The 26,079-nt window shown below is 45.8% G+C and overlaps 1 protein-coding gene across 6 annotated transcripts in view; it reads left to right on the top strand.

Annotated features, from left to right (window-relative positions):
• The window catches only part of GATAD2A (GATA zinc finger domain containing 2A), a 66,913-nt gene extending 45,183 nt beyond the window's left edge, over positions 1 to 21,730 (top strand). For 4 of the 6 annotated variants that reach the window (XM_055804807.1, XM_055804808.1, XM_055804806.1 and 1 more), the window contains 8 exons: positions 8,207 to 8,336; positions 8,857 to 8,988; positions 12,712 to 12,843; positions 13,934 to 14,101; positions 14,938 to 15,217; positions 15,831 to 16,120; positions 16,988 to 17,174; positions 18,087 to 21,730. In XM_055804807.1, the coding sequence (XP_055660782.1) occupies positions 8,207 to 8,336; positions 8,857 to 8,988; positions 12,712 to 12,843; positions 13,934 to 14,101; positions 14,938 to 15,217; positions 15,831 to 16,120; positions 16,988 to 17,174; positions 18,087 to 18,217 (1,450 nt within the window). In that variant the 3' untranslated portion in view covers positions 18,218 to 21,730. Of the gene's footprint in view, positions 1 to 8,206; positions 8,337 to 8,856; positions 8,989 to 10,582; positions 10,673 to 12,711; positions 12,844 to 13,933; positions 14,102 to 14,937; positions 15,218 to 15,830; positions 16,121 to 16,987; positions 17,175 to 18,086 lie in introns of all 6 variants that reach the window. The other 2 variants (XM_027796209.2, XM_055804809.1) reach the window with 2 other exon arrangements.
• Positions 21,731 to 26,079: the final 4,349 nt, after the last annotated feature.

The raw sequence follows: 26,079 nt of genomic DNA on the forward strand, positions 1-26,079 counted from the left end.
GTTTTTTTAAGTATGGGACTTACCTTTCCACACCTTTGATCTTCAGAGGAATTTAGCTCCCAGCTTTCATGAGACCTGTGTCTTTCAAGCAGTTGAGCTGATTTTCTGAGATGAGAAAAGAGCTGTTGCTTAAAATGACTGAACTGCTACAAACTTCTTGGGTAAAATTCATGCTTAGTGATGTATGGTGCTTTGGCTTTTAAACTTCCTTAATGCTTTTGGAACGGCAAACATAATATTTTCCTTGGAAAAGGTGGCCCAGCAATAATCACAGTTTAGCTGACGTAAAGCTGATTGAATGGATTATCTTTCTGAAATCAGTTGATTTTTCAAGATTTGAGATACAAACCTAGCCATATCTCCATGTTAAACTTAAAAATACCTTTCTTTTTAATATATTTTTTCCCCTAAACCTTGAAGCTAAATTTAAAAATAGTCTGGTTTGAGCACATTTTCTGATGCCAGACGAAACAGAAGAAAGTCTGTAGTGGTAGAAGTCTTTGATGAGAGGTCACCCAAGGCCAAACCAAAGTCTTGCTCCTCTGCCTGGCATTTTTGCAGCACTGGGAGCTAGCTGCCCTGGTGTGTAATTATCCTAGACCTACTGCAGAGAAGGAATGGGAGGAAGGAGAGTCCTCCCGCCTCGATAAGGACACGTCTGGTTTGCAGTGGGATGGTAAAACAGTCCCACGTCTGTCGCGTTGCTTGTGGATGCACTGGTTTACATCAGCATGGGTGCTGGAGGGAAAGAGCTGCTTCAATCCTGACATCTTTCAAGCTCTGCTTTCCCTTTCCTCTGTTCTGCCCCTCTCCTCTGTTCCTTCCTTCCCCTTAAACACAGTTTTAGCACATTTGCCCTGCCTTGAGCATCAGTTGCTTCCAGCTGGGGCTTTCTCCTGGAGCCGTTCTTGGGTCGTGCTGCCTGCTGCGTCACGGTGCATTTGGCGTACTCCAGATGCAGCACCCTCCACCTACAAACGTTTGTTCTGACTGTTTTTCAAGGTGTTTTCTAGTACTCCTCCCTGAGCCACACAACCGAACTACTCACACATAGAGCCCTGGTTCAGCTTCTGATTCCTGGTGTGCTCACAGTGAGGTTTGGCAGAGACCAAGCGTGATCCTTCTGGACACAGTTGTGTAACTGGCTATCTGGACAGGAGCTGTTGTGCTCAGACAGGTCTAGGATGACACGTTGTCCTTGCTTCTAGGGCAAAAGCATCAGGATCCTTCAGGAGCAGTGTACCGATGTCCCGGTAGCAGGAAAACCTTGCTGGGAGGTGTGGAGTGTTTACAGGAAGGATACTACCTGACCCTGTGAGCGGCTGTGTTGTGCTTGGTTGATGCGCTCTGCCCTCTGAAATCCTCAAAATTATAGTAACTCTCCAAATAGATAATATCAAAAAATGTTTCACTTCAGAATTCTAGAAAGCGAAGCTTCTCAGTGATACAGGGAAAGTGAGAGAGAGTGAGAAAATGCTTTTGTCACAGCACTCAAGTGTGATGGCAGTGGTGAGGGTGATATTATTAATAAAACATGAATACAAGAGTTGGCTTCTATCTATCTGTCTGTCTATGCCCAGTTCTTGCTTTGTCTTGATAGCAATCTTGGGGTGAGCACGTCCTCCGTAAAGCAAACTGGAAAACTTTTTAGGCTGTGGAACATCTTGCAGTTTTTCTGTGTTTTCACTATTTGCCAAGAGTGGTACATTAGCGTGTTAATTATCTTATCTGTATTAATTGTGGCTTGATCAAAAACAGCTAAGGCTGGCTGATAAACAGAAATTATTCCTACGGGATTTGTATCAGTTGGGATTTTATTTAAAAAAAAAAAAAAACAAACACCAACCAACAACAAACAAAAGAACCCCACATTCCAGAACACTGTATGTGTTGTGTCCCCTTGTCACATTAAGCTACAGAGTATGGATTTTCCTTCTAATTGAAATGTAAGCCCATTGGATAAGCCCAAAAGTCTGCATTTGATACATTTGGTTTGTTTTCCCAATAATTGCTTGCATCTCCTGATGTGGGGTACACACAAATCTACCCGCAGCTTGAAGATCTCACTTCTTCAAATTACATGTGAGCTGGCCTGGCTTAAGCCACGCTTGTTTGCTTAAATGAAAACTCCATTTTTCAGGAAGGATGAGAGTGAAGAGTTTGTAGGCATCCGTATAGTTTGTGCTGTCAAATAATCTATCTGAATGCCTTAGTTCCTTTAATTTTAGATCTTGCTGGTTATGATTTGTGTGCTTGAAAAATCTTGCACTGCTCTGGAACCTCAGGATAATCTCATCCCTTTGTTACGCAGGATAATTAAAAGTAACATCTAATAGAGATTGTTTTGAGATTGTAGGAAAGTTGGCCTGGTGGCTGTGCTCCGAATTTTCGTGGTAGGGTTTGGATGCTAAATGTTGGTGCTTTGAAGGGTTTTAGGTTGTTTTGGGGGTTTCTGTTTTGTTTAATCTGGCCAAATCACACTTAAAACTTCCTAAATGGTTGGGTTTGACGCTGAAATTCTAACATGTGCTTAAGGACGTTGGGATGCAGCCTGTGTTGGCTGACCAGACTCTCCACTTTACTGGAATTTACTGGGAACACTGTTCACGGCAGTGCCAGTAAAGAGCAGTAGGCTCCTCTCGTCCCATTAGTAAGCCTGGAAATATGGCACAGCCCCATACTGTAGATCTCCTTTTCATCTTATGTAGGTTGTGTCTGTGCCTCCTGGTATGCGTTATAAAGGATGTGACAAAACCTGTGCCAAAGCTTCTTGGGGAATTTTAATGTTTTATTTTAAATGCACACATAGTTTGAGTAAAGTTTCGTTCCTTTATGTTTGGAGGAAGGGGCGAAGTTTGTTCTACTTCAGTTTCACACCACAGTCACTAGATCCATTGCAACTTCTTTAATTCACGTAGATAAAACATCTCCAGGGAAAAAAAAAAAAAAAAGAAAAAGAAAAAACCCACAAACAAACAACAAATTCCCCACTGCATGGTTTTTTCTTTCCTTGTTTGTCTTCCTTTCTTGCCAGCTACTTTTGGGTGAGAGTATACGAGAGGTTGTTGAATGGACTGAGACAAAACTGTTGCGTATTTGCTAATGCAGATGAAGCTTTATTCTGAATAACCACTGTGATGGTGTCTCTGGTTACCTGCGGATGGGCGGAATATGGGGGGATACCGCAGGATGGGGCTGTGCAGTGGGGTCTTTTGCTCTGCAGTGGGGCGTTGCATGTTTCGGGTCAGTAGTTCTGTAACTTGAACGAAGTGAGCATTGCATTGATTTTATTTTTACCATTTAAAAATTTTTTTTTTTTTTTTGGAAGAGTGATCAGAAGGACGTTTTAGAGCATGGGTAGGATCTGGTCTGTAAAAGGAAGCTTATTTTTTGTGTAGTGCTTCTGGATCAGTAGGAACATATGCAGAGATGCTTGTTGAGATCCAGGAGCTCTTCTGTTGATGTTGTGAAGCTCCAGTCCTCTGAAGTTAAACCCTCCACCAGAGCCAGTAGTTCCTGGGTGTCTCTTTTTCTTTTACTAATGTTAAGTTTTAACTTTGCCTTCCTTGGTTGTATTCCATTGAAACTTCTGTCTCACAGGAATGTGAATCTGTTGGAAAAAACTTGAGTCCGCACCAAGGTCCCTAAGACCTCAGATGTATCATCTTGAAGACAAAAATTTAATTCATCTTCCTCTGGCCCAGCTAAGTGGAAGCAGACCTCCAAGGCTGGGTTCGGCCACCTGACCTTCTTCTTTTCTTCAGATCAGCAAATAAATACAGTGTTCCCACAGGGAAGTAGCTTCTTGGTTTGGTTTGGTTTGGTTTGTTCTGGAATAGTTGATGTGCTCTGAATTGCTACAGGATGCTCCAAGACACCAAGGAAAACTCTTTGAATAGCATGATGCATCTGTCCTTGTGCTCTGAGGTTTTAAAAGAGGATATTGGAGGAAGTGTGGCCTTTTTCTTAGGATACTTGGTGACTTCGGAGGTCTGCATTTGATTCCTTACACAAACTTTCTGTAAGGTCTCTGTTAGATTGTGGTTTATTGCTGCAAATGCTTAAACGGGTGTACGTAACTGGGCAGCAACCCTGCCTTCATCTTCCAGCGCAGAGTCCAAATGATTGAGACAACAACACTTATGAAAGCTGAAGGGAGAATAATAGAACTATGTCTTTATTTAGCTAAAGGATATGCCTGATGGCTTCAAAGGATAAAGGTCATAGTATCAGGGCAGTTATCCCAAATTATTAACTGCTGGTGGCAGTATTTTTCTGCAAGTGGTGATATTTCCATTGTCTGTCTTATTTTGAAACATCTGCTTTGAATTTTTTGCTTTACACACAGGCTAACAAAAGAGTAAAGCAAATTTCTTTTTGAAGGAAGGTTGTTTTGCAGAGTTCTGGTCCGCATTTCTGGCGTTCAGCCTTGTGCCACCTCATTCACTCTGCAGTTGGTTGTGCCGCTGAGGATATAAATCCTGAGATACTCAACAGCAGTCTGAACAATGCTGTGGTCAATATGCATTGCCTTAAAAAAAAAAATATATATATAGTATCTCTCTTTCAAGAAGGGTTTTCCTCTGTGAGGTCGCATGTCAACAGGCTCAGCGTTGGTGGAGGGAGATGGTTGTAAATAGATACAACTAATGCTTTTGTGGAAATACATGAAAACTCTGAACGCAGCGGTTGCTAATGCAGCTTTTATTAGATCAGTGTCTTACAGTGCAGCTGTCAGGAATATCATAATGTACCTCGCAAAGCAGAGAAACCGTGCGGGTTCAGGGAAGCCCTTAGATGGAGAGCTGTCAGGCTGGTGATGGGCACTCCTGGTCTCATCTCCTCCTGCTTCACAGCCCGAGTAAGGGATGGGGTTGATGGCAGAGCTGCTGGGGCAAGGTTTTACTGCCTTGTTCCACATCTCCTGTCGTGGTCCCGCAAAATGGCTTGGGCAGCCTTGGTTTTGTGGGGGTTTTTTGTTTGGATTTTTTTTGTTTTGTGCAAAGCAGCGGTATCTTGTATAGATGCCTTGCTTTGATGTTGCTCTCTTCTAAGTGTGTGGAGGTGACAGAGGGGACCCCTGCCGCCGAGGGGACCCCTGACCCATCTCCTTGGCAAAGATGCTGTTGGCCCATCCCGGGAAGGACTGTGGGGGAAGGCGTGTGTGGTACCCCAGTGTGGCCAGGCAGCCGCTATTGGCCTTGGCCGGGCGGACCGATGCCCACCCTGGCTCCTGGTGGCCTGGGCGTGGGCTGGGGGCTGGCCCGAAGCGTTGGGAGCAGCTGCCGGTGCTCGGTCCTGCATCGGGAGCATGAGTGGCCCCTCGGCCAAGACCCCGGCTTGGCCCACACGGTGCCCACCTCCTCCTCCTCGCTCCGGTGGTGGCTTTTTGTGCTTCCAGAAGTGCTTGGGTGGCCGATGAGTGCAGAGTCCTGTGGGTCCTGCTGGGCTGCGGGTGGCTCCGTTCCGTGCCAGCACCTGAGCTGGGCCAGGGCTGAGCTTTTCCTCCCTGTGCTGTCCCAGGGGCCACCCGGCCTCATGTCTCCTTCGTCCAGCCCGAAAATTAAACCCAGAACTCCACAATGCGCTCGGTGACTCCCTTGCGGTGTTTCAGAAATTATTTTTTTTATTTTATTTTGCCGTTTCTCCCTTATTTTCCTGAGAAGTGCCCCTTGGCGCATGTGCCCGCAATGGGCGGTGGGCACCGGGGGTGGTGGGGACCCCTGGGCACGGCCACTCCATTTTCTCTGCCAGCACCTGAGCCCGACCTCACCTCACAAAATGACGGCTGGGCAGCACCGGCTGGGACCGGCCGTTGCCATGGTTTTCGCCGTGGCGGTCACGTGCTCGGTGTCACGTGAGGCCCCGCCGTGCAGAGGGGACAGCCCCGGTGCCGCCATGGAGCCGGTTCAGGCACTGCCGCCTCGGCTGGAGCAAAGCTGGCCGAAGCGTGGTAGCGGTGGCTCCGGCATGGACCCTGAGCAGCTCCCAGCTCCCGCCAACCTCCCCACACAGCACAGCCCGACTGCTCGGAGAGGGGGCGAAGCATCGCTGCTGGCAGGGTCATCATCCCTTTCCGGATAAAATCTTTCCCATCGCCACGTGTTTGCAGATGCATTGGGGCTGTAACTGTTGATCCCGTAGCTTTGGGCAGCTCCACTCCCTGCGGTGCTGTGGGCAAGACAAGCCCTTGTCCTCCCGGAGCGGGCTGGATCAGCTTGGGAACGCTGGCTGCTCAGATCCTCGTGTTCCTGTGATCCTCCGCTTTTCAGCCAACTTAACCACCTGTGCTTTTCACGAGGGATTTAACTGTAAAGTTTGCGGAGGAACGGCCAGTGCCTGATGCCCATTGAGTCTGTCCTTCACGTGGAGCTGCCCGGCTGTCATCAGGAAAGGGCTCAGCAGTGCCGAGCTTGGCACGTCGGTGCATCCCCTGCACGGCTGCTCTTTGCCGTTGCCGGCAAAAGTTTACCGAGCCGGTTCGAGCTTGGCCCGACCCAGTTGCTTCCCCACTAAGAGCAATCTGAGCCCATTTGGTGCGTTCAGGTACAGGAAAAAGCTGGAAATCCTTCACCTGTGCCGCTGTTCATTTTGAAACCACCCCAGGAGTGTCAATGGCTCGAGTTTACTGGCTCGCTGTGCCCTCTAGAGGACACTCCTCTACTTTTAATTTTTCCACTGGCATGGAAATTGTAATTTAAAAGTTGGGGTTTGCAGTATTTGAGGTGGGTTTTGCAGTGTCCAAACCACCGTTTGACCTGCTGTGTGTACTGAAGGGGTGAGCTTCATAGAGCTCAGCAGGGCACACGGCTCTTCAGCGCCGTTACCCTGTGTGAATAGCCTTTGCAGCACTAAATAAGATAATAAGGATTAATTTCTGTTAATCGTTGGGTTCCTAATAAATGTGGCCTATCAGTTAGGTCTATAAATTCTTGTTTAGTCTAAGAAGTAATAGCCTGATATTTAAAAGTACAAAGCTCATATGCCCCATCTCTTATTTGTGAATGGTACAAGCCACGCTTACGTATTTGCTTCGTCTGGCTTGATGGAAATTCTTTATGCATTTTGTTTAATGAATAACTGTAAGACGGAAGGTTCTCACTATAAGCTTTATTTGTTCCTGCTTCTGGCTTTGGGTTAAAAGACAAATACTTGTGTTACATTCTCCTAAAATTCTTGTTGATGGCCCTTTCCCAGGCACTGTCCTTTCCTGGGCAGTGCAGAAGACTTTGCTGTTCCATTCCTGTGAAGCTTCTGCTGGATCTCTCAGCAAACATGCTGCAAACCTTGCCCTAAAATACTTGCCCTTCCTAGTTTGAAATCCCAAATCCTGGTTCCAAAGGTCATCTGACAGTTACCAACTTGTGCAGCAGATGAGAGGACTGGCGGCTGTTGTCACATCACGTCATCTCTGTCCCTTTTGCTTCGTGTCACTTAAGATTTGGTTCTCATATAATAATAGTAGGTGATGGAGCCAAGAGGTCAGGACTTCAGGTGCAGCTGTCTCAAGGCATGGAGCGTTTAAAGCCAAGTAAAGAGTTAAATTCAGTATAAGTCTGGACCTTTCGGTGGTTTTGGGTGAAGTTGCACGGCTGTGCCATCGGTTTTGAGGCTGTTAGAAGTTTCTGCTGTTAATAGTGGGGAAAAAATTTAGTAGCATTGGTGTTGAAAGAAAATAATGCCATAAAGTACTTAAACTTAGGTAGGTGAATAGGTGTGTATTGTTTGTGTTGGGTTTCCTTCAGATTCAGGAACTTGGGTGAGGAAGAGTCACAGCTTACAGATATTTGCATTAGGAAAGGGATGAGCAAAGGAGGGCTATGGCTCTGCCTTGGGCACACCAAAGAGAAGCAGCAAGTGACCTGTTTGTCCCTGGGGCTGGGATATGGTCTTCCCCTGGTGCAAGCAGAGCCCTGGAATTCTGAGGGGAGTGAAGGCTGATGGAAAAGCTGCTCATTTGAAGGAATTCACCATCGTGATGTGTTGTGGCTGCATCTTGCCTCGTGGCACGCTTTCATACTGCGCAGCTTGATACCCGCAAGGAGAGCAGTAATCGATGGAGCTCGTCCGCGTCAGGTTTATTCAGAATCTGAGACATTTGATATTAATCTAGAAGAAGGTTGTAAATAACGTTGCTTTGCAGGATGAAGTAATTGCTTACTTGTTTTTATTAACATGTTCTCTGTATTTTAATTTTGATTTGCAGTGAAATTAAAAGAGAAAAGAGGGTCCCCTCACCGGACGTTATAGTGTTATCCGACAATGAACCTTCTAGCCCTAGAATGAATGGTTTAACAAAAATAGCATTAAAAGAGACCAACACAGAGGCACTCATGGTGAGTCTTCTTGTCTTGACACACTTTAAATTGTGCCAACCAGAAAGAAGAAAACACACCACTTGTTTCTACAGAGGCACCTGTGATCACAGGGCCACGTGAACACGTGGTTTTATAAAGATGGATTTGCAAGTGGGGAATCTTGAAGCCATTAAAGGCTGATACCCTTTTTGACTTTTTCCAGACTCTTAACTCCTTGATTTTTATATGCTTCAAAAGTGCATCTTTTTCAGAATTGGCATTTTGGTGGATGCAATGTCCCTTAGCACACCATAACACAGATTTGTTGTCTTGACTCTTCATTTGACTTTGTTTTGCTAGTGAAAATGCTTTTTTTTTTTATCGAGTTCTTTCTCTGTACTCAGTTCGTGTCCGTATATTGCAGGCATGTCGGTGATATTAAGACATACATGACAATTATAATGCTGTAAGTTCATGTTGTAACTTGTATGGTATCTGTTCTTTTGCCTCTTCCCCCTCCCTGTTTTCCCATCCTCTATTGCCTTACCTGGCCCTGCAGAAAAGCAGTCCAGAGGAGCGTGAGAGAATGATTAAACAACTAAAAGAAGAGTTACGGTTAGAAGAAGCAAAGCTTGTTCTATTGAAAAAGTTACGGCAAAGTCAAATCCAGAAGGAAACCACTACTCAGAAGGTATTTATTTTCCTACAGATACTTACCATCTCGTCTTTTGAAATGGAGGGGAAGAAATTTCAGTGACTGTGGCAGTTGCCATAACCTGTGGAAATGAAATAGCTTTAAAATAAAGCATATCTCACTTTTCATAAAATGTCTGTGTTATAGGGCTTTATGCTGCTAACCATTCCTTTTTGTAGAATTCCTCTTTTTTTTGTCTTGCCAAGACCAATCAGCAAAACAGTTTTACCCTATCAAATGTATTCAAAAACCAAAGACCTTTTCATTAAAACTCAGATGCACTGATGAATGTAATTTACTTCCAGTTATTAAACACTCCATCCAGTCCTTAATGCCACGTAGAGGGATTGCTGAAATACGTTTGGGAGAGATTCTTGCACGTAACAAATGTGCTGACAGGTAGAGTTAAAAGTGTTTGAACCCTAGGCTCAGGGAGCTGGCGGCAGAGGGCTGCGTTCTGCGGCAGAAGCCCAGGTCTGGATTCCAGGTCTTGCCAACTGAAGTAAGTCTACAGTTAGCTACACACTTGCATCATCCAAAAAGATCCAGGCAGCCTCTGGAAGGAATGGTTTGGCCCTCCCACCTTGAACTCCCTTCCCTTCCCTCCCTCCTCTTCTGTCCCCACCCCTCATCTGACACAACAGCGCGCAGTGTGCGGAGTGCTGGGAGGAGAGCTGTTCCCAGCATAAAATGTAACCCAGCAGAAATTCTACCTGAGTCAGAGTGGTCGCCTGGTCTGCTCACACCACGTGCCACCCATGCTGGCACTGAAGGGTAGAGGTGGAGGGTGGCAGCAGAGGAGATGGGAGGTGAGGGGGCGTTCGAGCACCCCGCGTGCTGCTGTCAAGGCACAGGCTAAATTTCAAGTGTTGGTAACAATAGCAAATAAAAAAAAATTATTTTACAGCATGTGATGCTGACTTGATGGATATTGTGATGGGGGCAATGTGTAGATTTAAGTGCACTTGATGGTGCAGATGGATGTGCATACAGCTCTCTTGGCTGGTTTTGGTTGCTTTACTGGCGTCTTTTCTCCTGGACTTCCTGAGCGCTTCAGTAGGTGGGATGGAAACTAATGCAAGTACCTGCATCGCTCAGCTCGCTGCTGAACGCTGAGCAGTGAGCTCTGGGTGTTTGAACTAACTAGGGCGAAACGGACACTATCCTAAACTTCCTAATATCTCAAGTCTTTTTTTCCTAAACTTTTTTTCACTTTGCATTATGCTTGAACATTATGCTTGAGATGTAGTGAGATGTACTACTGCCACTAGTAGTAACGGTGGATAAGAGTGAAGTGGGCTCGAAGCTGAGACTGCTGAAATAGATTTCCACATTGCTCTGCTTTTGGTGTATAGATTCTTTTATTTTCCGGGTGTAATCTTATCTATACTTACCTAATGATTTCTTCATTTAAATACGCATGTTGAGATGGTTGGAGGAAGAAAGGGCTGGGGGAGGGGGAAAACCACAGTCTTTGAAGATTCTCTTGCTGAGGCGCAAGGAGGTAAACACTTTTATTCCCTGAGCTTCTGTAATTCTGCTTACAGCCTTACACTCGTCTGTGCTTTCTTTCTGGTTTTTCCTCTTCCAGCCTGCTGGTTCCTCTGGGAGTGCTGTGGCCACCCCTCCGCCCTTGGTGCGGGGACCGCAGAGTGTTCCTGCTGGCAAGCCGTCCCTCCAGGTCAGTGGGGTGGGCCAGGCTGCCAGGTCTAGGGCATGGAGCAGAGAAGAAGGTGCATATAACAGGAAAGACAGTCCCATCGTATTAATGGCTTGGAGCCAGGTGGAATTTTTTGTTTGTTTGTTTAAACTCCCAAAACCCCACCATAAGCTTTTCAAGGCTGGCTGGGGAGGGAGATGAAAGTAGGATGTCAACACAGAGGCAGTGCTCATAAGCTTATTTTTTGGTGGCTGATCATCCTGATCCACTCTGCTGATAAATAGATTCATACTAGTACTAACAACCTTTGGCGAAAGAGGATGCCATGGAGTCATGACACAGAAATATTGTGGCAGCCTGTTGCAGTACCCTCAAGAGACGTAATTGTGCCCTCAGTGTGATTAACTGTAAAAGCTGAGTGAATCATACGATTTTCTCTTCGCTTGGTGGCTGAATGGCACATGATGGTAGGAAAGATCTTGGTTCAGACTAAATTAAATGAAATGTTGGAAAGCCTTGGGGAAGGAAAAAAAAAAAAGAAGCAGAGGCAATTGACATCTGTCAACCTAATCTTCCTCTTGAGTCTAGTATCTTGTTTCGCTTTTGAATTTAAAACATTTCTGGTTATTTACCTTGGGCTAATTTGAAACAAATTTCAAAACTGCTTCAGCACAAAATGCTTTCACTTGGAAAATGGCAACTCTTCATTTCAAGGTCCCCTAGAACGCTACACCTGAGGGAAGGGGTAAATTTGCTATCCATTTAGGAAACATTCACAAAACCTAAAAGCAATCTGTCAGTTGACGTAATCTCTTCCTTGAGGCAAGTTGCCTTCACTGAAGACAGCACTTTCAGAGGAACTGGACCACGAGTTAAATCTTCAGCGATCAGACAGTGAAACTTCGGTTGGACAGAGCAGAGAGCTGGGAGCTAAGAAATCAGAATTGAAGTGATTCTGTCTAATTTGCAATGTTTGGGCAAATTAACCTAACCTCCATCTGCTTTTGCTTGACTGTAAAAACTCTTACTAATTCCTGTGTGTAGGAGTTGAGTTAACATTTGGCCTTCAGTTGAAAGACTTAACAGAAGTGGATAAAACTTCCCACGTGCCTAAATACGTACGTGTGTGTACACATTCGGACTGGTGGGAATGGGAGCCTTAGTGTTTTTAGGAGGCTTTGTTCACAGGTGATGGTCAGGTTGGGGCTTGAGCGAGGGAAGTGGCAAGGTGCATAAAGCCATGTGAAGGGGCCGGAGAGGTTTGCTGCTCTTGAGCAGTGAGCGCTTCTCGGGCTCGATTGCGTAGCGTGAGTGCTCTGCAGGAGTGTGATACCTGGAAGCGTGTCACTTTTTATAGTGTTATGAGGAACTATGAGGATTTAATGCAGTCTGCAGCCCAAGAATCATGGGCAGCAATTTTTCAAACTCCTCTAGCCTGATTCCTTTTCTTTTTCAGTTTTCCTAAAGCTTTCCCCTTTCCCTGTCTTTTTTTTCCCCCTTTCCCACATACATGCACATGCCCAGTCTGCTCACCTCCCTGGGTTCCCGCATCTCCAGCTTCTGTCTGCCCCATGCTTCTCCCTGAAGGCAGCAGTTAGTATTTCCCCATTCTCTTACTCCCCCCACACCCCCATATACCTTTATTATTATTTTCCCCGCCCTGACATTAAGTGCACTGAAGCCAGCCCGGCCGTCTCTTGTTCTACAGTCCAGGCAGATGCAGCACCTGTCCTACCAGCGGAGGGGAGAGCCGTGCTCCCCGCTGGTGCTGGGGCTCTGGTGTGCTGCTGGTGTGTCTCAGCACGGCAGTTCTTCAGCTGTTGAAACCCAGTGGTGGGAGGGCAGAGGAAAATGTTGTCCAGGCTGGCTCTTTACTCTTCTGAATTCCGTGCAGGATGAGAGAGAACGGTCCCCGAGCATGTAGCCAGACTGCCATCACGGCTGCATGGCTGCGTAAGGTTTGAGGTGCTGCTCTGTCAGCACGCTAAGCTGCAGAAGAGAGCATGCGTATAAATTTTCCAGGACAAAACAATGCGAGTAAACTATTTTCTGTTTTGCAGACCTCTTCTACACGTATACCAGGCACTGTTATTCCTCCTCCCTTGGTCCGCGGAGGGCAGCAGACTTCATCAAAATTAGGAACTCAGCAAAACACGCAGATAGTAATGCCACCTCTTGTCAGAGGAGCACAGGTGAGTATTTACCTTGCAGTCGATCTGCTCTGTTTTCCCTTAATGCATCTTAATTATTTTCTTAATCATCTTTCTGCTTGTCTGGAAGGAACCTATGAATTTCTTGCTGGAATTGCTTAATGTGGCTAGATGCATTGCCACTGAAAGATGCCTGCATCATGCTGGTTTTGTCCCGCAACGCTTCCAGTGCAGCATGAGAAAACCCTGTGGGATGCAGGGTGCTGCCTTACCCGTCTGCCTCCTTCCCTTAGCTGTGCCACTGCAGTTTGTATGCCTTTGTTAGGAAAGTTAATTTACAGACTTCCAGCTTCACCTGCTTTTTAGGAGAGCAGCAGCTGAGGAAATGAAACACAATCCCTCGTTCTTCTCTCCCCCCCCCCCTCCCCCCCACCCTTGTGTCTGTCTTGCCATTGAATAAGAGCTGCTGAAATGAGATAGTCGACTGGAAGTCTGAAAGTGCTGCTTTGCAGGGTCTTTATCACCTATAACAGAAAATAGTGGTGTCAGTAAAGGAGTAGGAAAGCAGTTTTTAATTTGATACAGTCTTCTAAAATTAACACTTCTGTGGGATACCAGGAAAAAAAATATTTCCTTGTTAAATGAGGATTTATTTTGCAGTGAAAGGTCTGCTTTGATCTGTTGCACAGCCAGCATTAAGGAGGAAGGTAGAGATTTGTATTTCATTTTCTTTTCTGTTCTGACTGTGGAGAAAAACTCATTCTGAGAAATAGCTTTCCTAATGCCCTTAAAATGAAACGGGCTTAACGACTATACATTTTTTAAAAATTTGACTCTGAAACTTAAATTTATGGTTTTTGTGGCACAGCTGTTCTGGCCACAATATGGTGGCCTCACATGGGAGCATCTCTTCTCATTTTACGTTCTACTTGTTCCATTTTGACAGAGGGAAAGGGAAAAACATCCCATTTTGACATGGATGTTATTATCTCGCTTTCTTTGCGTTCCCTGCCTTGCCTCATTTCCACTGTCCCATGTCACCCCATTCAACTCCCACCACTTACTGCCCGATCCCTCATCCCTGCCGCTGTTCCTGGCACCACTGCATCAGCCCATTTCTGTCTCTTCGCAGCAAATCCACAACATCCGACAGCACTCCAGCACGGGGCCGCCGCCGCTGCTGCTGGCACCGCGGGCATCGGTCCCCAGCGTACAAATTCAGGGGCAGCGAATTATCCAGCAGGGTCTGATCCGCGTTGCCAACGTCCCCAACACCAGCCTGCTTGTCAATATCCCGCAGGTGAGTTCCTGAAGATATTTTGTGCCAAATATAACATTAACCTCAGAGGAAGGGATAAATGGTTTTAATTACTGATTATCCCAGTTACTGTATCTAATTGGTGTGGCCTGCCAGCATCTGGCTGATGTGGTTGCTTATTACTACAGCTGTCCTGCTCCTTGCTCTTCCCATGCAGTCCCTTCCTCTGCTCACATCAACCTCCTGCACGTAGCAGTGAAGGAAAACACACATTTCTTCCCAGCACTCTGTAATATTTCAGCGAACTGAATTTTGTGCCTCACTTCACATTTGGCATTTCGATGTGAAGGTGTCCATTAGAGTGGTTTTTTTTCTTCTCTCTTCCTTAAGAAGTGTCAGTATTCTGGTAAGCAGAGCTCAGAACGGGCTGTTTGGAACGCCAAGAGATACTGAAGCAGCGACTTAACATCTACGCTGACACTGCTGTACAGGTGCTATAGATAAACAAAACAATTTCAAGTCAGTGCTTTAACAAAATCATAAGGAAAAGGACTCCTGGGGGTTTTTCTTCAGAATTTCTAAAACTGCCATATAAAAATGATCAATGAAGGAAAAGAAAGTTCTTTAAAAAAAAAAATTAGAGCGTTAGATGACAGGTGTGGTGTTGCAGCAAACGTACGTATTGTGGGCTTGTCGGTCACCTACCGAAGCAGGGTGTGGATGCAGGGGCTTTGCCGTAGCCCCAGGCAGCCAGCCGTCCCCACGCACAGACCGCCCCGCGCCACCAGAGCCACCATCACCTCCCCCGCAGTGGGAGAGGAGCACGCGTGTCCAAACGTCTGGCACTCGTCACCGCGCTGTGTCGTGTTTCCTCCCAGGCTTCACCAACTTCAATCAAAGGTACAACCGTGACATCTGCTCAGGCTAATGCTACTACAACCAGCGCCACTTCCATCGTCAACTCCAATGACTCGCCAGCCAGCCGGCAAGCTGCCGCCAAGCTCGCCCTGCGGAAGCAGCTGGAGAAGACACTGTTGGAGATCCCTCCTCCCAAGCCGCCTGCGCCGGAGATGAACTTCCTGCCGAGTGCAGCTAATAACGAATTTATTTACTTAGTCGGGTTGGAAGAAGTTGTGCAGAATTTGCTGGAAACTCAAGGTGAGAGAGCATTAAAAAAGTTCCTCAGGGGTGAGGAGAGAATCTTCCCCATCTGGACTTGACCTCGATAGCAGGCGGCAATGAGTTTTAGGTGTCACAGCATTAAATTGCCATACTGGTTACGTTGCCGTACTCTTGTCAAATCTAGGATTCACTTCAATGATTTTCAAACTGCTTTCTTTAAAATTTTATTTGAAAACCATTATTAAATGGCTATTTTAAAAGTTTATTTTTAAAAATGTCTAAAATGTTTATTTTAAAAAGTCTAAAGGAAGAGTCTTTAAAAAAAAAAATTATGATTTCTCATAGGCACTGATTGTAAAGATTTCTCTAAAACGCATCCTGTTGCTGTTTGCTTCCTATAGCACTTGTTTCTCCATCACCACTAAATTCTCTAACTGGTATCTAAAGACGTATCTGCTGGGTTCCTACACGCACAAAGAGTTTAAAGATTTAGTAACGTAAAAGGCTTCAGACTGAGGAGTTAAGGGTAGAGGTTTTGCTTTGGGGTGGGCTTTTTTTTTTAATGCTGGAATATTAGGAGGTTTGTCAAGTATTCCTTCATCCATGGAAGCCGCAGCTGGAGCTGAGCTAAGCTGGTTGTGTTCCCCAGGTAAAGTTTCGGTTGCTGTAGCATCTCGCGAGCCCTATATGTGTGCTCAGTGTAAGACTGACTTCACCTGCCGTTGGAGGGAGGAGAAGAACGGAACCATTATGTGCGAAACCTGCATGACATCGAATCAGAAAAAGGCCTTGAAAGCTGAGCACACTAACCGACTGAAGGCTGCCTTCGTAAAAGCACTGCAGCAAGAGCAGGAGATTGAGCAGAGGATACTGCAACAGACTGCGTCTCCTGTACAGAGCAAGGCAGACCCCATTGTGCAGCACCACTCGCTCAAGCAGGTGAGGCTCTATCTACCAGAAACCAGGTCTTGGTGGCGACGGGGCAGGGGTCCCGCTGCTCCCAGTGCCAGCGCTTACTGTGCGGGCGTGAAAATGATGCGTGAATTTCCTTTCTTTAAGCTCCACGGTGTGTCTGTGTGAGTGTAAGCTTAAAAGCAGGCTGGTTACGGTGTTAACATTTTGTCACATGGGGACCTGACACCTAAATTAGGTTCTCTGTTCCTGAGGAACAGAAGAGAGTGGTGTTCTTCTGCAGAATCATAATTAACCAGGGTGTTTAAGTTGTATCCTGCTAAATCTGTTCGTGGGGGGTGGGGGTTAAGGGTGTACCAAATGGAAGGAGGTGCTCCAGCACCCAAACCACCAGAGTAAATTGACCTAAGTTAGGGGGGGGAAAAATAATTGGCTTGAGCCAGGAACATCTAGTGTTGCCTGTGAAGTTTTAAGGTGGTGGTAGCAACCATCCATGATGGAGACCGGGTCTGACATGCCTTGTAAAACCACCTTTCAGGTGGAGGAAGCCAGAAGCTGTGTAAGTGCTGCTTTGAGTTGGAATAATCGAGGCGCTGGTTATTTAAGACAGGGAAGTAGTGTTGCTTGCCAGTGGAGGTGCTGACACTGCACATTTTTTGCTGCTTTGCAGTTGATGGTCATTCCTCATCTTCACAGGTGCTTTCAGAAGTAGAAAGCTGATTCTTACTTTGTTGTAGAGATGCCTGGGAAGTTTTCAGCCCTGAACCACTAGTGAGGTGTTCCAGGCTTGGCAGAAGCAGCCAAGGCAGGGGAGAGGGGCAGTAAAGCTCCGTCAAGGCTGTTGTACTCCAGAGAAAACTGCTGTGCCTGTCTTACCATTTGCTCTCTTGCCAGACTTCTAGCCAGATGTCTCGAGGTCCTCCTGGAGCTCCACGAGGAGTGTTGCATGCATTTAGCCAGTCACCCAAGTTGCAGAATGCATCGTCTGCAGCAGCACTTGGGAGTAGGCCAGGTAAGCATGCTGAGAGACCAGTCAGCAAGGGCAGCGCTGCCGCCTGGAAGAAGACTCCCATCAATACAGGTAGATTTTTCTCTAAAGTTTCTTTTCTTTGTACTTAGTAGCTGCACTCTATCCAACACTCATAGTTCTTTGGGTAAGGATGCTTTCTCGTTGACACTTCTGCATGAAAGTCCGGCGACGCCAAGGCTTTGCTTGTGTTATGGTTGGCCCTTGCTTTTGGTGCGGTTTATGCTCATCAAAACGGGCCATCAGGTGATGCTACCGAATAAAAACTACTGCTTTATGCATTTTATAAATAGATGTCATATCAGACTGTTCGTTGTTGAGTCTGTACCATGCTGCAGGAGTTTGGCTTTTGGTTTTGGGCGTTTAATTCCATTGTTTCATTTCTGGTTGCCAAAAGCAGCACAGGTAACTAGATGGTTTTGCTCTAGGTAAGGCTACAGTGTGCACTCCCCACGTTCCTCAAGGGTTGAAATAACTAAAGCTGTTGCTTTGAACGAATGGAAATTGCAAATTCTAATCTAGTCTTTTTTTTATATGTATTGGAGAATCTGATTTGAGAAGTCATTTGTTTTTCTTAAATGGTAATTAGGATCTCAAGGAAGGAAACACTGTAGCAAGTAGCTCTTTTGTGATCTACTTTCTTGCCCAGTATTGAATGCATTTCTTTTTAATTTTATTTTTTTTCCTTTTCCTCTGACAGCTTAATTTATCATTTAAACTGTAATTTCATTGCAGAGAGCTCTAACCCGCTCAAATCTTCATTTCTGGTACCAAACCTTGCTCCTCTTTGTTCAGATGATTTTGGAAGCTTTCATCTTCTGAAGGCGCCTGACCTTCGTGCCCCATGCTTAGATGATCTGTTTTCATGTTGGATAAAATGCGAGTAGTGTGTGTTTGCCAGTGTTTTCTCCCGTGGTTGTATCATACTGTGACACTTGCTCTTTCTTCTCTTTTGTGTCTCGTCAGGTGGGGCTTTACCTTTCGTCAATCCTAGTTTAGCTGTGCACAAGTCATCTTCAGCAGTAGACCGCCAGCGTGAATATCTCCTGGATATGATTCCCCCACGGTCCATCCCACAGTCCGCCACGTGGAAATAATGCAGCGGAATGCCCAAGAGGAAGACTTTCCTGTTTCTGCCATCCTTTTTATACCACATTACAGTGGAATCTGCTTTAATCCCAGCTGGATATGCCCCAGGCTTTATAGGATGCAAGAAGACCACTCCTCATCCCATCGAGTGCTGCTGTCCCTGCTATGAAAAGACACCACGTGGGTGGGAAAGACTTAAGCTCATTTGGTTCTCAGATTCTTATGATTGACTGATGATGAAGGCTGTCAGGGAAGGGGAAGAATATTATTTTTGTTTTTAATATTTTTTTTTTGCTTTATGTATTTAGTTTGGATTTTTTTGTCACCAGCACAAAAGGAGGACTAAACGACTCTCTGCCTTCAGTTTCTTTATTAATAACTACCCGTTCACCAGGAACTTGGTGTTTGTTCCTGAGCAAGCACGGATGTCAGTTCAAGGAGAGAGGAATTTCAACCCTGTCTTGCAGATGCATATAGCTAAGCCAAGTTCACGTTGGCTTTTCTTCCCTGCCCCTCCTCCAGCCAGGAAGGCAGTCTACAGATTATAGTGTTTTCAAATCTTCTGATGATGAGCTAATGATAAATAAGTTGCAAACTCAAATTCCAGTTGAGTATGTTTTTTTTTTTCCTAAGGGACTGGCTGCCACCACAACTTGTCTGGTAGGTGGGAACCAGTGCAGGAGTCTCTCACTTTTGTTGGATTCTGTTTTGAATAGACTTTGAACTGCTGATAGTCTAAAAATCTAATTTACTGAATAGACAAACACCTTTGTTCAGTCTTTCTAATTCAGCGAAGAGCAGTTGGGCCTTTCATATGTTCCCAGAGACTTAAAAGTGAAACTGGCTTTGATTATTTTCTTTTTGGAGGGTTTTTTGTTGTTGTTGTTGTTGTTGTTTTGAGCAATTTTACTCAAAAAAAAAAAAAAAAAAAAAAAAAAAAAGGAATTCCAGAAGCTGCACGCAATCAGAAAGGGCAAGTGGAGGGAGCAGAGGAGCGGGGTGCTGCCGTCCGGTCACAGGCTCCTTCCTCTGCCGATGCTCGCCAAGATGCGGCTGTTCCTGATGCTGCGGTGGCCCGAGGACTGTGGCAGCACGTCCTGGGGGGCCCAACTGCCGCCCTTGATCCCTCTAGAGCTCCGTTCTTCCAGGCGTACCAAGCATGCTCCTCTGTCCGTCACTTCAGTATTTCATTTTTTGATAGAGCTTTAGGTATAACCCTGCTTTAAGGACAGGTTTCTACGTGGGTTTAATATATTTTGGGGATTCCACAGGTTAAATCCGAACCCATCAGGTCCAGGTTTTGGTTTTGGTTTGTTGTTTTACTATTTTTTTTTTTCCCTTCTCATCATCTTCCCTCCTTCTTCCCTGTGCTTCTCCCAAATTAAAGTTGGATTCAAGTGGCTGAAATACATGCCTTACTACTTATGTTGCATATCAGTACTAGAAGTAGTGCTGATGAGAATTATTTGCAAAATTATATATATATATCTATATATCTATATATAAAAAAAAAAGGGGGGGGAGGGGTTACTATTCAGTCTATGCTGAATCTATTTTCTTAGCAGTTGCTGTTAGATCTAACTTTAAACCAATAACTGTATTGGGTGGTCCCCCTGCAGATCTAACTATTGCATAGTGAAAAAAAAAAAAAAACGTTCATTTTAGCCCCTCTTCTGTTGTGTGAATATCAGTATTTAGATACTTTGAAAACTGTTCAGTAGTTATAGAAAACCTAGTTTTGCAAAATGGTATTTGTTGCTGTATAAAGCCCTAGAATTTCAATTTGACTTTGTTTTTTTGTTTGTTTGTTTTACAAATGTATATTAAGAGCTAAATGGGGATGAGAGGAATTGGTTTGAGGTTTTAATTTTTCCTTTTCATTCCAAGATATTTTGGATTGGGAGATGTGGAGAGAGAAATTGAGTGCATTTTATTTTTGCACTTTGAAATATTATGAAACAGTTTCAGTTCCTTACCTGTGTGGAGTTTTTTCGGGGTTGGTTTTTTTTTTTCTCTCTTCTGACAAATTGCCTGCATTATCTCATCGTTGGTGCAAATGTCTAGCACTGTTACATCACCTGAGTACATTTGTTTAAAAAGAACGAGCAAAACTCCTCAAACTAAAATTCAAAATGCCTTTTTGGGAAACCTGGACAACTTCCACCATCTTTTTTTTCCAGCGTTGGGGTAGCTTTAGCTTCAGCTGGTGCTGGAAAAAAGGGGAATGGAAAGAGGGGCAGAAGTATTAAACTTGCCTGTTTCAAAATCTATGTCAAAACCTTTTTTGGATACCGCCAGTTCAGTACAAGCAGCTTGTAAATTTTAATTTCAGCACAATGGATAGGGGAGATTTAAAATAAGCCTGAAAATAATTGAGAAGACTTATTTTAGGCTTTGGAACAGACAGTAAAAATGAGTCTGCACATACCGTCTTACAAACATTGCTCCCTCAGCAATGCTAGACTGCAATCTGTTTTCGTTTCATGCCGAATAAAACCCCACAAATACAATCTTAACGTGTCAGGGTAGAATTATTTGGAAGGCTTTGTAAGTGAAGAGAAGATACTACGTATATATTGGGCTGTCGGGATTCAAATCCGTTTTGACATCTGTTTTAATCTGTGGTTCTTGGAGTGTTGCAGGTAACTTTAGAGGATATATTTATTGCATATGGGTTTCTGCAGAGTTTAAGGTAAACACAGGGCAGACTGCAGTGGTATACGTACGTTAAATGCCAGCAGAATTGCTTCTTCCTTTGTAGTCAAAACTGCATATTCAGTTGAGCAGTGTTGAACTGGGCTGGTTAAGGTACCATGCTAGGTTTAGTTAGTCATTAAAACACTTGCTACAGTCTTTCCAAACCTCCTCCCCCGCATCTGTATGTTCCCCTTCTTGCAGGAAAAAAAAAAAATAAAAAAAAATTAACTAAAAAAAACAGCAAACAAACAGAAGAGCTTGGTTAGCTGGAATACTCACACAATGGTGTTACGCCCTAAAGGTTAAATTGTTTGGGAATTGGGAAGGAGGGGGGTTTAGACACACTTTTAAGAACAAATCCTTGGTTTATTTCTCCTGCTGTCATGTTTGGGATTCCTGCCTCCATAAGGGCTACTAGTTCTGCTGCAGAGCTGTCTGAAAGTCCCTTCCACCGGCCCTCTCCTGGAAAAAAAGACCATTTTACTTAAAGCTCCCTCAGAACAAGAGACTGAACGTGCTGCTCGACAGTTGAAGCTGTAAATCGGGATCCTTCAGGTGGAGCGCCCGGCATCGTGTCCCGTTTCCCCGACCCTCCACTGCTTCGCTGCAAACTGCTGCATGAGCTGGTTTGACATTGCTCAGATGCTGCTTGCTTCCCCCCTCTCCTGGGGAGAGGGTTAGAGCAGCGTTGGTTCTTGCAAGCCATATAACCTTTCTTTGAGACATTGCGACTACAAGATTTTATAATACAGTAATAATGAAAATGACTATTGTACTTAGATTTTAGCAACTTGTGAAATAAAACCCCGGATTTTCATTTGAAACCCGTGTTGCAATTTGGGAGCTGTGTGGTTTTTTTTGTAATTTTTTTATTATTTTTTTTTTAATAACCTGATCAATTACCGGTTTGATTTCAGAGCGTTGGCGAGGTCGCAGCCCTTTGCCCAGGAACACGAGTGGCCCGGTTGAATCTTGTATTTTTAGAGTGCAGTTGGCTGACACAGCATTTCCAGTTTGTGGAAATGGTGACTTGGCTAATGTTTGTGTTCTAGGGATTCCTGTATGTGGCATCCAGCTGTAATGGCCAGAAGACTCTGGGTTAATCTTAAATTAGAGATAATTTGGGGTTGGCTTTTTTTCTGTAGCTATTTCTATCATCGCTTTAGGGCAGCATTCACTTACCTCTGACTTCTCGGACCTAGTTGTCACTTTTTTTTCCTTTTTTTCTTTTTTTTTTTTTTTTTATTTTGTTTTGTTTCCTAAGGAGAAAAAAAAAATTACCAAAGTACAGTTCAGAATGGAAAATGGGGGGACTTGTGCTGCAGAAGTGAGTAGAGCAGAGCAGGCTGAGGCAGGTCTTAATAGAAACTGCACTTGGCTCATTTCTCACCCTCTCCTTTTGGAAGGAGGGGATCGCAGAAGGCATTTTTTAAAATTATAAATATATATATATATATATAATGCAAAAAGACCTCAAGGAACTGCAGTAGTGTTTGTCTGCTTAAGGCAGAGTTCTGCATATATTGCGTTTAGCAAAAGAACTTGCATTGTGCTTTTTTTAAAAAAAAAACTAGAAAAAATTTATAATCATCTAACAAAGGAGCGTAACAGTCACGTTACGCCAGCGCAGGGTATGGTTTTGTCACTCGTATTTATTGTGACTCTAAATCTTTGATAATAAAACAAAAATCTAAAAAAAAAAATTAATTTCCCACTAAAACCTGAGAAGTCTCAGTGGTGGAAGAATCTGAAATGGATATCTGTGTATATTGTATCGTGAGGGATTTTTAGTATTTGACTGACAATAAACACATGGACAAAGCCTTGGGTCTGCCTCTTATTTCTAGTATATATATATGTAAAGATATATGTATATATATGTATAAAGATCGATATATAGGTCTTATTTCCACCGCTGGTGACTGCACAGTTTCTTCCCCGATGGGAGACCGGGAAAGGAAGAAGGCAAAGTCTACGTGGAATTTTGTGGATTGAAGTTACAAACCACCAAACGGATTAAATGTCCTCCCAGGTGCCGTCTCTGGATGCAGGCTGGCACACGAGTTTTCCAGGCAAGAACGAGACCCTGGCGCCTCTTCAGCCCTTCTCACTTGGAATCGCCACCTCTGCCCCTCGGAGACCCTTGGGGTCCCATCCCTTGTACGTGTCCTGTCGTAACAACTTGACTCCCAGGTCAGCATCCGAAGACGCTGGAACAACGAAGTTTTCCCTGCCTGCCACAGAGCAGGTGGGAGCTGAAGCGCTGCGGTTGCACTCACTCTGCCATTCCCAAACTGGGAATATAACCCCGTGCACCTCCTGAAATCCTTCAATACGTCCGTAAGTTTATTTAAATCCTCCAGGATAACTCAACAAGCCAGTGGAGAGGAGGAGAAAGGGGAGATTTGCATCGCAAACTTGAACAAAAACGTTGCCGGAATATTTCTGGCCCCAATTCTGGATTAAAAACAAAGTGGTTGGAGCATCACTCGGCTGCCTGGGAAGTGCCCAGCTTGAAGGGAGGGAAAAAAATACGTTTGGGGTTGGTTGGGGTTTTTTTCAGCTCGGGTTTGTGTATGCAGCGTGTGTGTTTGTGTTGGCAGGGGCCAGACCATAACTCTGGATTCAGGGATGTGCCGGATCAAGCCCTGGGCATTTGTGTGTCCGTGACACTTAACTGCTTGTCACTGGGCACAGCTGGAGCCCCCCCAGTCCCCATCGAGTATCCCAGCCTCATCCTGCCCGAAATTGTGGCCGTTGCCAGCCGCGGTCCCTGAGGTCGGTGGGAAGATGCTGTTTCAGAGCAGTGATGGTTCCTGCGCCTTCCTGATGGCACCGCCTGGAATCGCCGAGGCTGGGAAGTGCTTTGCTCCGGGTGTGAGCAGGAATAACTGGGTGTGAGCAGGAATAACTCGTTTTGGCGTCGTCAGACCCTGTTTTGGAAGCGCAAGAGGTGACGGGAGGAGCTGCGGGGGCTGCTGGCGGCGCGTGGGGGTAGAGCAGCAAGGAGAGGGTGATGGCGAGGGGCAAAGCCCCTTCCCCACGAGGGGAGCCCTGCGGGTCCACGGCAGTGACCGAGAGCAGCATGGGGCAGCACCAGGTACCCCAGACCCACCTGGCTCCACTTTGACCCCAACGCAGTGTTCGTGGGGTTGGAAACGTTTGACCTTCACCATGTGTGTGGGGGGTGTTGGGGTTTTTGGGGGGGTTCTTTACGAGCTTTTTCTGACCTTCTAGAACTGGAAAAAATTCTGAATTTCTGAATATGTGAGTTCAAGAACCAGTTTAGATGAAGAACCAGTTTAATTCAAGAACCAGTTTAATTCAAGCTGTTTTGTTTTCCTCAAAGCTGTGTAACTGCTGTGCTGGTGAGGGCTCTTGCTGAGGAAGTCTTTTTTTATGCAAAACTGCTGAAGTGCAAGCTATTAACGCTATTTTGGTAGCAAACCCAGTGATCTGCTGTGGATTAAAGTGGCAGGAGGTGGCAATATCCCAACCTAGTTGATTTTTTTTGGGGGGGAGCACCTGGAGCAGGTACCGGTGCAGAGTCAGCAGGTACCGGTCAGCATCTCAAAAGTCACGGAGGCGATTCTGCTGCGCAGATTGTGCGGGCTAATCGAGATATTGCTGGCAGCTGAAGGGTTAAGTCCACTCCACCCTGGGAAAAACTCCCAGTTTAGGGGCTGTGTTAGGAAATTCAGCCACTGGAAATTATAGGTGTGCAGTGGGGGCAGGGGCTGAGCCCCTTGGGAGGAGGAGGAGGAGGAGGACCAGGAGGAGGAAGAGGCCCTTTGGGTATCAGCAAAGCACGTCACCTCCAGGGTTTGTATCCTCCCGATAACTGTTGCAACACTGTCCACAACCCATTTTATTCCCATTTCCCAGCAGCTAGAGAAGACCCCCCAGCTTCCCAGGGCAGCACTGCACCTGGACCCGCTCCCGAGCTCCGGCTCTGCTCCCCTCATCCCCTCGGGAGCAAAGAGGCTTCGAGGTTCATTTGGATCTTACAAATGCCTTGGCCGGGTCCCAAGTGTGACGCGGCCCTGTGTAACAGCGGGACGGGATTGCATCAGCTCCTGCGCTCCAAATGAAGCCGCCGGCGGGGTCTCACCTGGCTGGAGCAGGTGGGAGCTGCTCCGTCGCATCCCGCGCCTCGGCGCGCTGGTCTCAGCCAGGGAACAAAGAAAAGCTCGGGCTGTGAGCCGTACGAAGACAGGCTCCTTAAATACCACCTTTGTTATTAAAAATAAATCATAAACACAAATTATGAATGAGAGAATCCTTCTCCATCATTAGCTACAGCAGGTGGAAGGCATAACCAGGGAGAGATGGGTAAAACCACTTTTAAATACAAGTAAAATATTAAAAAGCTGATTTTTGTGTCGGTCCCCTGCTCTGGGCTTTGGTGGTGATGGGGAAGCGAGGCATGATGTGTCCTGGGCCATCCCAAACTGGGATAAATGGGATGTGGGTGGGTGCGGGGCAGCGTGGGTGAGGGGATGCTGGAAGGAGCCAAGCCCTCCCCCTCCGGGTGGGAATACAGAGCTTAATAAACCCTTCCACAGATGCCTTAATGACGAGTGTTTGAATAAGGAATTCCGCTCCGGGGGATAAAGGTTCTTCGTTGAAAAGGAAATTTGTCAGACAACCCAAATGTGAAACAGTTGCTGCTGAAAAGCAAAGAACTGAATTTTTTGTTCCCTTTTTTTAGTAGTAAAGCCTCGGTTTTGTTGGGATCAGGAGCCGGAGGGTGTTCAGAGCGCCAGCCCTGGGGGGTGATTCCTGGTGGCTGCCATCCTGCCGGGAAGGGACCGACGCCATCGTGTTCATGGCTGAAATCGGCGCCGGGTCTGAGGGATGACAGGGTGGGCACCGCGGTGCTGCTCATCCGGCTGCTCCTGCGCTTGGGAATGGCCAGTGGAGCCATTTGATGGGATTTATGAGGGGGTTGAGCTGACGGCCCTCGGGAAGGGTGAACGGAGGGTTGAGTTCAGGCAGTACGTGGGAAACCCATCACATGCGTTCCTTGTCCCTGTGGTACAGAAATAATCCCATTGATGCAACTGCCGGTCCCAGCACAGCCCATTGCCACGGTCTGGGAACTGCTGGGAATAACGGGTCCTTGGTGTCCAGGAAAAGCTGCACAGCAAAGAGGGGCTCTTGGCTTGGGGGG

Source organism: Falco peregrinus, chromosome 5, assembly GCF_023634155.1.
Source record: "Falco peregrinus isolate bFalPer1 chromosome 5, bFalPer1.pri, whole genome shotgun sequence".
NCBI lineage: Eukaryota > Metazoa > Chordata > Aves > Falconiformes > Falconidae > Falco > Falco peregrinus.